This window comes from Oryzias melastigma, linkage group LG18, assembly GCF_002922805.2.
Source record: "Oryzias melastigma strain HK-1 linkage group LG18, ASM292280v2, whole genome shotgun sequence".
NCBI lineage: Eukaryota > Metazoa > Chordata > Actinopteri > Beloniformes > Adrianichthyidae > Oryzias > Oryzias melastigma.
In genome coordinates this window covers 2560076-2572638 of record NC_050529.1, presented here as the reverse complement: position 1 = coordinate 2572638, position 12563 = coordinate 2560076, and the positions used below count along the sequence as shown (strand labels likewise).

Genomic DNA, 12563 nt, shown 5'->3' with positions numbered 1-12563 from the left:
TGCAAACTAGCGCTAAAAAAACAAAAACCAGGAACTAAAGTGATACACCATCGCCAAGCTGAATGCCTATTGGCCAGTCAAAAATGTCACCAAATGCGTGGGTGTGGCTTGAGCCCCGCGGAAGGACAGTAAGCTAACTACAGCTAATGTGTTGTTGTTTATTGAAAATCAAAAAGTAGGTTAAGCTAACACCAGCTAATCTGCTGTATTTTATTGTAAACCAAGCTAAAAGTTGTCAATTTAATAATGAAACCAGAAAAGTGTGATATTATTTTCCATGTTATCTGTCGTGATCGAGGATCAGTTTTCAGCTAAAACCAGAGTTTACAGAGGTTTAAATGGCTTTACTTCCTGTGTCAGAGCACATTTATGCTAGAGTCATTAGTATTTAACTGCAGCGATGCTAATGAAGGCTAACTGCATTTGTAGTCTCACTGACTTCTTCCCAAAGCCAGCTCTCTTCCCAGTGGTGCCACAGCACACTTAATAATTAGCCCTTTTTTATGAAAGCGTTGAGCTGCAGCTAATGCCGGCTTCATTAGTATGTCCAGGGTGTGGTGCTAAAGCTAGGTAGCCTCATTGGTATGGCAGCTGAGTGCTGGCAGTGAATCTCCACTGACTGGCAGGAAGCCCAGAGACACACACATATACACAAACACACACACTCAGTCACCGCATTGCGCCGAACGCAGGAGCGATAAAACTGTGAAGCTGTGTTTGCATCTGACACTAAAGCTGCAAAGAGCTTTCTGTCAAGTAAACTCACATCACTGGCTTTTGATGAAGACTCTTTTAGAGTTTTATCTCTGGTTCCACGAGATAAAGTCAAAGAAAAACAGCATTTCCTAGAGATTAATGAGTGGTTGATGTTGACGAGGCGTTTCAAAGTGTGTATCCATCTATAGGATAAAACTACTTTCATTTCTTATTTAACTTTTCTGTAAAAGTTTTATCACCTTACTTTAAAACTCAATCAGATAAACAATCTTAGCAAATTATCATCAGATTGATCAGGTCATATTTTATTAAAAACTTTTGAAGGTAGAAACTGTAGAATTTAACTTCATTTGTGTAGATTTATTGTACGTCTGCTGCTTGATGTACAACTTGAGGTGTAAAAGTCCCATTCCAATCATCTTCTGATCTATTTTCAAAGTGGTTTCGGTGGTCTTTTAATGATGATTAAAGATTAAAGGTGTGCATTGGCATAAGTCGGGCGATACGATACATATCGCCATACATGTCTCACGATACGATATGCATCACTGTATGATATGTATCACGATACGATATGCATCATGATACGTGTCTCATGATACGATACATATCCAAATACGGATATCATGATACAATATATATATCACGATACATTTATCACAATACGATATGTATCATGATACGTGTCTTATGATACGATACATATCCAAATACAGATATCATGATACAATATATATCACGATACATGTATCACAATACGATATGTATTACGATACATGTGTATGATACATATCCTAATACGTGTCTCACGATACGATACGCATCACGATACGATCAATATCCCACTTCGTGTATCACGATAGGTATGCTGATACATGTTTTGCAATATATGTATCCCGATACGTGTCACACGATACAGTAAGTATCACAATACGGTATGTATTTCGATTCATGTTTCACAATATTGCGATACTATTTGTTTTCACGATACGTGTCACATGATACAGTAAGTATCACAATACGGTATGTATTTCGGTTTATGTCTCACAATACTGTATTTATTGCGATACGATTTGTTTCCCAATACATGTCTCGTGATACGTATCGTATCAAGATACATGTCTCGTGATACGATACGTATCACGAGACATGTATCTTGATACGATCTCATGACACAATATGTATCTCAATACGTCTCGCGATACGGTATGCATCACGATACAATATGTATCGTGATATATTCTAAGACTTTACCAGAACAATTTTTTATTTTTTTAAAGAGTATGACTTAAAAAAACTGTACCTTAGCATAATATGTCTTTCATAGTACTAAAGTGCCAAATCTATTTCATTTCATGATATCAACATTAAACGCTGCAACTGTATCTCATATACAAGTGGCTCTTAACCCAAGTAAATTCATGGCGCTTTTCTTTTGGTAAATTAAGAAATATTTATTTTTAAAGCAAAAAATCAACATTGTCTGATTTCCACATGAAAATATTTTTTATTTTAAGAAAAAAAATAGAATTAATGTCTCTTAATGCGAGCTGGTTCTCATGAGATCTTATTGTTTTGGTGTAGAGGTGCTCAAAGAGGGTCGGTGTGCTGCCAACTAGCGGTCGGGAGGCTAAAGGACGCTCATAAATAATTAAATATTGCTGCGTCAGCATTTTAAATCTATAAAAGTATTGGCAAACGAAATATTGCGATATCGATCTTTCTGTACACCCCTACTTTTTAGCATCAAGTTCATTAGAATTTCACCACAGAATTAACGTAGAGGGAGCCCACCCTCATTTCCCATCATCCCTTTGTTTGCACTCTCTCCCAATAGCTCACAACCCCAACCTAACATTACTGGTGCAACAAAAATTGTGAAGAATATCAAAGCTTGAGTTTTGAGCCAAATTCCACCCCAGACGAGGAAAACAAAGGTGTTTATAGCTCTATTTTATCTGGAAAAGCTCTCACAACTGAAACAGCTGCAGATTCACTAACATTTGAACAAATAAGTATTCAGAAATGCAGGTTTTATGCCTGAATTCAGATCATTTTGTGAGAAAAATCCTTCAAGATCCTGTTAAAAACACTATTTTAATTGGCCTTTAAGATTCCACAGACTTTACCTGTAGATTTATGCTACATCCACCACCTGATGTACGACTGGAGCCATCAAAGGACAAAGAAACGAGGCCAGTGGAGTCATTGAGGACGGAGTGTTCGGAGAGGACAAAGAGGACTGTTTACCTTCCTCGCGGCACTTCTCCCTCCACAGCAGGTTGTCCTCTGCCAGGATCCTCCAGTACCGGCACGTCTGAGCGGCCTGCAGCAGGTCTCTGGGAGCCAGGAAGGTCAGGACGTACAGGGCGAGCTGCGGTCAGAAACACCTGGTTAGCCTGACGCCGCACTCACACGGAGCTCCGCCTGCTGTTCTGTGGCTCCACCTCTTTGGGCAGCAGAGAGATGAAGTCCCTCTGGAACTGGGGCTCGATGACCTGCATCACGTGCTTCACCTGGCTGGTCTCACACCTGTCGATCAACTCGTCCAGCGCCAGCAGCCTTTCAGGTCCGCTCCACATCTGGACAGAAAGATGTAGAGAAGATGATGTCTTGATCTCTGCTTCCCTTTCCACCTTTCTTGACTTTGTCTTCCTTTTTTGTGTCTTTACATCCATTATTCACATGTGTTTCCTTTTAGGTTTTGTGGCGTCTCTTTTATTCTGTCTCCTTCACTTTGTCTCCTCTTCCCTGAGATCATTTGATCTTCCCCCTGAAGCTGCAGAAGTCGGCCTGCGTGTTCCCCTCCGTGTCCTTGTATGTTTCTTTAGTGGTTGCATAAGGACAGCTGGAAGGCAGCGCTCTGCTGCCGCTCTGTCTGTGTGCAGCCAGCGGAAGACGAGCACCAACATCCAGCACATGCAGACCATCAAGAAGGGCTGCAGGATACGAGTGCGTCTTCATTAACTCTGTCTCTGCTTTTAGTCCTGTTTGTTTTTCACGAGGAAACAAACTCTGAGGTTAGAAAAACGTTGGATCAGCTGAAGGTCTCACCTGAAAGGTCTGGAGCCAGTCCTGCAGGCCAGAGGGAGGCGGGCCCGAGATGACCCGCCGCCTCTGAGCTGAATGTCCATTGGCCAGCCGGAGGTCCCCGAAAGTGGTGGGTGTGGCTTGAGCCAGACACGAAGGACTAGAAAGAAAGTTAGCATTTCACTGACAGGTAGCTTTTATACACGTTTATACAAAACTTACTAAATTTTAAAATATAAATAGTAACCAGTTAAAATGTACTAAAAGTAATGATCGAGTTCTGTTTTTACATTTATTATCTCTAATAAAGTCGAATTATTTGATTTGTCAAACATTTCCTGGTGGGCGGAGGTGGCGTGTTACCTGAGGTAGCCGCCGCCTTTGCAGTGTTTCTTTCCTGCAGGGAACGGACGGCCGTCTGGACCGTGATCCAGCTTCCTCTTCATCTGAAACACAAGAGCTTAGAGATGAAGAAACTGGACTTTCCTTTCGTCAGATCTGCTGCATAAAGTCTTAACAGATCCTCAAAAAACCTCCAAATGTGCTGTTATTGTTTAACTAAATCAACAAATTTCAAGGAAGAACAAAAGCCTTTTCTAGAAGAACCAGAACAGCACCATCATGCAGAACTTTAACAATCAGCGGGTAAAGAACCAAAGTAAACATGTCTGACGTGTGGGTCTAACATGAGGTGGAGATCCTAAAAACTTGGTTCTAGAGAAGATTTGAACTTTTATTTTCTGCTAAATGAGGCGTTCCAGAACAAACCAGTTCAATTTCAATGGAACAAAATGATTTTTCTTAATTCTTCATTCAGTTCCTCGGAGATGATAACCGGTTCTGTTCTTTTGCAAACTTTAGGCCAATTTAGGGACTTTTATTTTGAAAATTGAATGGAGGATACCCCAGCAGCTTAGTCGCTCTGACTAATTATCAGCTTCATCATTTTATATAAAAATAATGACTCAACTGATTGTTTTGTTTTATTATCAAAGTAAAGTTTTCACAAACAAATAGAGGATCTTTGTTTATTTTTATTCTCGGTTCTAAACATGACCGTATGTCTCACCACTGAACTGAATTCTGGGGAAGGTGAATCATTGTATCTCTATTATAAACCCAACCTGAATAAAACCATCAGCCAATCAGAATCAGAGTATCTCCACTGATGGACGATGAAGAGAGATTTGAGTCAGAGTGGTCATCCGAACGATAGTGGATCTTTTTCTGCTTTTTTGCTTCCATTTATTTATTTTCTGATGGAAAAAAGGAGGAGGAGCTTAACTTTTGGGGATATAAGGTCGTAGCTTTTCCTATCGTCAGTTTCCTATTTTTACGTTCATGGTTTACTTCCGGCTCCAACCGAATTAAGTCGATATTTAGCAATACGGACGCCGCCATGTTGGAACCAGACGTTGTGAGTTAGCAGTGATTGGTCCATCTGAGTCGGCATTTCTATGGCAACCGCTCTCGCCAATCTGGAGTGAGATTGTTGGAAGGCCACGCCCCTAACATTTGAAAGCAGTATACGTGAAATACGTCAATCAAATGAATGATGGGGCCAGCAGGCTCCACCTACTTTTACTGAGGCATCTGATTGGTCAGTTTGTAACTTTACAGAAAAAAATATATATATTTTTTTTTTTAATAGAAGTCTTTGGGATTTTGGCTTCTTGGAGCCAGCAGGTATTCCTGTTTGGAAGAAAAGGGAGGAGGGGCCACTCAGTCCAGTTCTCATATACAGTCAATGGTTTGGACGACTTCATTCCATGTTTCCCAGCATTCCTTTATGAAACATGGACTCTGAATATTATTTTTGTTGTTCCGTTTCTGACTCTGAACGACAGTGAACGTAGAACTATAGAGAGTAGATTCACTTTTCTATCCCGATATAACAGATTTGAACAAATTAAGAATCCATGCAAACTCTCCACTGTTTAATCAAAATGGGATTATATTAACATTTTTAACATTCTAGTGATTTATTCTTGAATTGTTTTTAATATTAGTCTTCCTCTGGTGTTTATCCCCCCCAAAAAGGAAGGAAATGAGAACAGTTTCACAGTAAAAAAGGTTCTTTCCATCTCTTTTGGGGATTTAGAGCATGACTTCCTCTCGGTCAGACACTCGTTTAATCTGAGGTTAATGTAGAGGAGGACAGACTGACAGTGGCTGCGCAGTCGGGGCTGCAGCAGAGAGCAGCTGCAGATAAACCGCAGCTCCTCTCTGCTGCTGATTCACGGGGAACACCTACGCGGCGAGCGACCGCAGCCTCCCCCGCCAGCTCCGAGTCCGCCTCCTCTCTCACGAACGCAAGGAATGCAGAAAATCGAAAGGAATGCGCCGAAGCCGAGCCGCTGGGAGAGCGCGCGCCTCCGACCTTCAGAGGAGTCAGCAGCTGCCGTTCATTCACAAACTCCTCCTCCTCCTCCTTTCATCCTCCGGCTCCCGGCGGCACATGTCACAGAGGAACCGCCGTCTCTGCTGCAGCATCGCCACGGTAACCAGGTGAGGGCCAACTGTGACCTCACACTGAACTCCTGCAGAGGCTGAAGGAGGAACCATCACGTATTACCGAGAGCTCTCTGTTTACATGCTCTGCCACTACCTTACAGCCCCAACCTAACGTTAGCGGTGCAACATAGTGAGGAATGTTGGAGGTATCCAGGTGAGGAGTTTGGAGCCAACTTGGACGAAGACGAACATCACGGGTGTCAAACTCAATCACACGAGGCCCCAAAATCCAAAACACACCTTAGGTCACAGACCGAACAGGATAAACATTTATTGAACGCTCAAAACTACATTTTTAAAACTTTAAAACCGTAACTTTTTTTCACATAATTATGAACTAGATATATAGCACTACCTGTGATCATGCTAGTCTGGATGCTGAAATTGATAGCTAAAAACGTTGCAGCTGAAAACCAGCTAAAATATTAGCTGAATGCCAAATTAGCCTAATAAAATAAAATAAAAATAAAAACGTAGGTTAGTCAAACAGCTAGCACGTTGCTGAAAAATATAGCTAAACTTCAAAATAGAAAAAAGCCTAACTCAACCAAAACAGCTAACGTGTAAATATTAGCTCAACTCAAAAAAACCCTAAAAAAATTAAAAAAAAAAAAACAGCCAAAATTAGCTAAAACACAGAGGATGTAGCTGAAATATTAGCTAAACTTCAAAATAGCCTAAAATTTGTAGTAAATGCAAAGATAGTCCAATATTCTAGCATAAGGCCAATTTTTAAAACTTTAAAACCATAACCAATAATATTGGGCCATTAATAACAATACAATAAAATGATCTGGGGGGCCAAATCCGGCCCCCGGGCCTTGACTTTGACACATGTGACGTACATGGATCTATTTGTATTTTCTACGTCACAAATACGATCTTCAAGCAGAATTTTTGTTTGCTCCTAAATCACAATGATTTGAATAAATAAATACTCAGAAATCCAACTTAATTTTCTTTATATATGACCGTTATTGGAAAAATGCCACAAGAACATGTTCAGAACACCCAAAACGCTGTTTTCATCGGAGTGGAATCAATCAGGAAACATCGATCCACAAAGTTAAAGAAAGATTCTCCTTTAACTTCATTTTAATATTTGATCATTTTCATTTAATCTTAATTGAAATAAATTAAACTGAAACTTTACGGATGAAACAATTAAAGATCTCAGATCTCATTTGGATCATAAAAATCCTGCATCGGATTATGCGTCGACTGAGTTTGGGACGCTCCTGTGAGGATGAGCAGCCTCCGATTCTCCAGAATCTGCATCGCAGCTTAATCCCTGCAGATTACGGCGGGAAAATCCTCTCTGGAGGGCAGAAGCCACGTTTTCCAGGTTTTAATTCGATCAAATTAAAATGCCGTTTTACTGTAATGTTCAGTTTCAAAGACTTTAACGTTGAGGGACTGAATCAGCTGATGAGGTTTCTAGACGTCTGTGATCAATCAGTGTGAAGCAGGATAGGATTCAGGTTCTAGTCTAGCATCAGTGAAGATCAGATGAAGATCTTTATTTATCATGTTTATTTAGCCTTTCTTTTACTTCTTTTTACTTTATTTTTGTCATTTATAGCTATTAAAGAGAACATTCCTGATCTTCTGTTATCCCAAGCTTCTAGTTTAGGAGTTTCAGACTCAATCACACAAGTGGACAAAATCTAAAACAGACCTCAGGTCACAGGCCAAACAGGATGAATATGTATTGAACACTCTAAAACTACATTTTTAAGTCTTTAAAACTGTAACTTTTTAACATAATTATGAACTAGATATATAGCATTACCTGTGATAATGCTAGTGTGAATGCTGTAAGATGAATTTGGCTGCTGAAGATACCAAAATTAATAGCTAAAAAACCTTGAAGTTGATAGCCAGTTAAAATATTAACTAAATGCTAAATTAGCCTAAAAAAAAATATAAATAAAAATTAAGTTAGCTAAAACAGCTAGTATGTAGCTAACAATTACCTACAGTACAAAACAGCCTGAAAAACAAAACAAAAAAAGGCTAAATTAACCAAAACATCTAACATGTAGCTGAAATATAAGCTAAACTCCAAAATAGCTTAAAAAATCTTAGTAAATGCCAAAATAGTCCAAAAAGCTGAAACTTTAAAACCGTAACTTTTTAACATAATTCTGAATAATAAAAATTATTATTCCAGAATAAATCAACTTAAACCTTAAATAACTTTCAATATTTTACCCTCCATAAATATTTTAATTAATTACAAATGAGCACAAGATAACCATTAATAACAATAAAATAAAATGATCTGGAGGGCCGGATAGAGTTACCTAGAGGGCCGGATCCGGCCCCCGGGCCTTGACTTTAACATGTTCTAGAGAGGTCTCCTCCATCCTCCTCTTCCTCAACATCCCAACCACTTTTGCTACTTCTAGATTTGATTATTTCACTATGATTTATAAATCTTGGTGTGCCCAATAAACTACTATTCAGGTTTAACCCTTTAATACCGGAGATGTCGCCAACAAGATCCACACAGTCCGATATCGATAACATATCGATCCCTCCTCATCCTCCCTCAGCATCTTCATCTCCAGTTTTGATGTGATTCACCCAGAGATGAAGTTCAAATTTTTCACCAAATGTAATAAAAAATAAATATGTTTTAATTCAAAATATATAATTAATCAGTTAATTTAATTAAAATAAATTAATTTTAGAGTTAATGACTAAAAATGATCATTTTGAGGCGTGAAATCCAGTTTTTACGTCTCCTCTTGAGTGGCTGATCGGACATTAATCAATAATCAAAAGCTCCGCAGTGCATCTGCCTCGCGCGCACAGGCGCGCGGACAGCCGCACGCGCCGCAAAGGCATTCAGCGGGTCAGTAGAAACGCCGCGTCATCCTCCAGCTGGGCGCGAGGCGAGAACCTGTCCGTCGGGCGCGCGGGCGCGCGAGCCCCCCCCGTCCCTTACCGACCGGCGGGACCGGGGGTCGGTCGATGCTCCTCACCTTGTAGAAGATGAGCTTCAGCGTTCCGTAGAAGCCCATGGCTGCCCCTCCGTGACACCGCGAGACGAACACGAGCGCGACAACGTCCCTCCGAGGCGAATCCGACCATACGTCACGTCACGGATCCATCCGATCGATTAGTGTGGGGGTATCGATGAGGCGTAGACGCGGGGAGCGCTCGTGCTGCTTCCTCGCGGCTCCGCACTCTCCTTCACTCTCTCTCTCTCTCTCTCTACGTCGCTCGCCCTCCAGCAGGAACACGCAGGGACATGCCTCCCCGTGCCTCGTGCTCTAGAGAGGGTGGAGCCGCGTGCAGGGGTGTGTGTGCGCGCGCGCCGGTGTGTGATGCAGAAAACAAACTGTACATGGGTAATAAATCATAGAAAGTGCAGGATGAGCCTGCTGGTGTGAAACCACCGCCTCAGCCTTTCTGTGGAGGGCGCGAGGAGCGCGTGCACAACGACAGCTTTGATCTACAGTCCACTTCCTGTTTAGTCTGGTTTGATTAGCAGGTGTGAAAGCTCAACCGAACTGGGGTCCACTTTAGCTTCACCTGCTAGCCAACTGTTCCTACTAAAACTAAGTAAAACAGAACATATTATGAGAGGAACTACAAAAAATACGCAAATTAGCATCATTTTGATTTGTTTTAAGCAAATTTTGTTTCAAAAATTTATACTGTAAATGTTTCCTATATCTGCTAGCTTGATGCTAGCATGTTTTGCTACTTCTTGGTACATGTGTGTTATGTCAGTACGACTCAGAAAAATAATAATCGTAGATGAATTGAAAAAATACTTTTTAGGTTTTCCTCTTTAATACCAGAGACGTCACTGGAGATAGCTAACTCTTCAACCGTTAATCCTTTAGATTCTGACGCGGTGAAGTCGTGAAAAAAGCGCTTTCATGACTTCACAGATTGAAGTTTACTGCATAAACACTTCACTGCTATAAAGTTCTACAAAAGCTGCTTTTCTTGAGAATCTTCTAGAATTAGGCTAATTGTGTAAACGGTTGAAGATTTATGACAATTCAAAGAACACCAACACTGGAGCTAATGCTTTACCCGATCATATAAGACTTAAAAAATGTTTAGACATTAATATATTTAAATCTCTGCGTTGGGACGTGTTTTTATTTCGTAAATCTAAAACCTTTAAGCCTTAAAGATATTCCTTTTAGTTTAAGACAAAGTCTTGGCTTATCTGCATATTAATTAGTGGAATCTAAATCATAATCAAAGGGAGCCTGTCTTAATTTCTATACATTTTGATCATGAAACTACTAGCTTTTTGAACTCCAGGGGGCGCTCAACTATGAAAAATCCAATAAACATCCAGAGAAAAACCATGAACGTCTTCATTATATTTTGCTTCATAAAAACCAGAACGTCTTAGTTCCACTGAAAGTGACATAAAGAACATCCTGTGGTGCTTCAGTTTGCTGATGACACCTTCATTTAAAAGACAGAAACACACAGGTTAGGAAAAACATACAATTTATTAAATGACATTAGACAAAACAATTGATTTTTCTGTATTTTTCACTCAATCATTAACCACTTTCCAACATTCCAAAATGTTCTTTCTAGAATGTTCCAAAGGTGATGAAGTTTTCATAAAGAACCTTCAGTGTTCTCATGTCAAAAGCTGTCAGAACAACAACAATATGTGAAACGGACCAACGGTGGCACACCCTCGTAAACACACCCAAAGACAAACTGTTATATCTATTGACTGTATAAGAGAACTGGACCAAGTGACCCCTCCCCCTTGGCGTTCCAAACAGGAAGTACATGCTGCCTCCAAGAACCCAAAATTCCATTAACTTCCATTGAGAAACAAGCAGCTATCATTCTATTGGTCCATATAACTATTATTTAGTTGCTACCTTTTTCACATCTTGACACTCTTCATTTTTTCATATCTTTCCGTAGTGATATCTCAAGTTATAAACTAACCAATCAGAAGAAAAGTAGCTGGAGCCTCCTGGCCCTAACGTACAGCGTTCAAAATATTTACAGATTTAATTAAACCCACTTTCAAGTGGAAGGGGTGTGGCCTTCCAAAAAGCTCACCCCTGATTAGTGAGAGTGGTTGGCATAGAAACGTTGACTCTGACCTCGGATGAATGTATAGTGAGTGAGATCTCACCCACAGAAAACAGTTTACTTCCGGCTCCAATCAAATGAAGTCAATTCAGTCACCAGTTTTCTGTGATATGTCCGTCGCCATGTTGGAACCAGACGTCCTCGACAAGCTGTGATTGGTCCGTGTCGGTCTAAATTTACCACTCACCCCCACCAACTAGCTCACTCCTTATTGGTGCGAGTGGTTACCATAGAAACTCATACCGACTGGGATAAGTTTCTGTTTACTGATGGTGACGTCCGTATTGGGAAAAAATTGGCGATTAAACAGATTTGACTTGGTTGGAGTCGGTAGTAAATCATCTTTTTATGGGTGACATCACACTCACGCTGTCAGGAGTCAGGCCACTGTCCCCCCCTCTGGTCACCAGCGGGAGTTATCGAAACACACTACATCTCCCAGCAACCCTAGCACTGCTTAAGCACTCCTCAGAGGCTCGCTCAGTGCGAAGTATTGTTTGTGCCACTCTGTCTGCATTACTGAGCGTTTGTACCTGGACCTGATCTTTTGTTTCTGACCCTGCTTCACCGCTGACTGCCTGCCGCCTGCCCTGACCCTCAACTGGACTCTAGTCTCATCTTGGATGATGTCATCCTCGTGATTGACCCCTGTCTGACCCTGATTTAGCTTTGTGGACTTTTAGCTGTCTGAACTAATAAACCTGCTGCAGGTGGAACCAGCTGTCTGCACGTGTATGTCTCTGATACAGTCAATGGTTACATCCACCAACCCCCACCCAACAGGATGGGTGGGGCGTCGACACCCTCGACCCTGATGACCCTTAGGTCTTAAGATGACTTCCTTCTTTCCCAGTGACTCCGTAAAGATGATGTCATTGACCAGGGAAGCGCTTTCCTTTGTTCTGATGAGACAACACCAACCAATCAACTCCATCTTCATGAAAAATGTAAAAATATTTGTTTTTGAGATAAAAATGGGTCAGAAATGTCCAAACTAATAGAAATATTTCACCAAATTACCTGAAATATGACCTTAAACCGACCCTTGACTCCTTCAATTACTTCATTTGATGAAAGTCTGATCCAGACCATGACCCCGCCTCCATTCCTCCATGTTCTCTCCATCTCAACACTTCTCCTCCTCCCCTCACGTCTGGGATCAATTCTCCTCCTTCCTCCATCTTCTGCGTTCAGATTGTCAT

At 40.9% G+C, this 12563-nt stretch overlaps 1 protein-coding gene across 1 annotated transcript in view; it reads right to left on the bottom strand.

Annotated features, from left to right (window-relative positions):
• Nucleotides 1-9749, bottom strand: part of LOC112156022 (F-box/WD repeat-containing protein 7) — an 18912-nt gene extending 9163 nt beyond the window's left edge. The window contains exons 1-5 of the mRNA XM_024288143.2: nucleotides 9252-9749; nucleotides 4111-4193; nucleotides 3772-3907; nucleotides 3165-3299; nucleotides 2968-3091 (exon numbers count right to left, since the gene is read on the bottom strand). Coding sequence (XP_024143911.1) covers nucleotides 2968-3091; nucleotides 3165-3299; nucleotides 3772-3907; nucleotides 4111-4193; nucleotides 9252-9290 — 517 coding nt within the window. The 5' untranslated portion in view covers nucleotides 9291-9749. The remainder of the gene's footprint in view (nucleotides 1-2967; nucleotides 3092-3164; nucleotides 3300-3771; nucleotides 3908-4110; nucleotides 4194-9251) is intronic.
• Between the last annotated feature and the right edge of the window lie 2814 nt (nucleotides 9750-12563).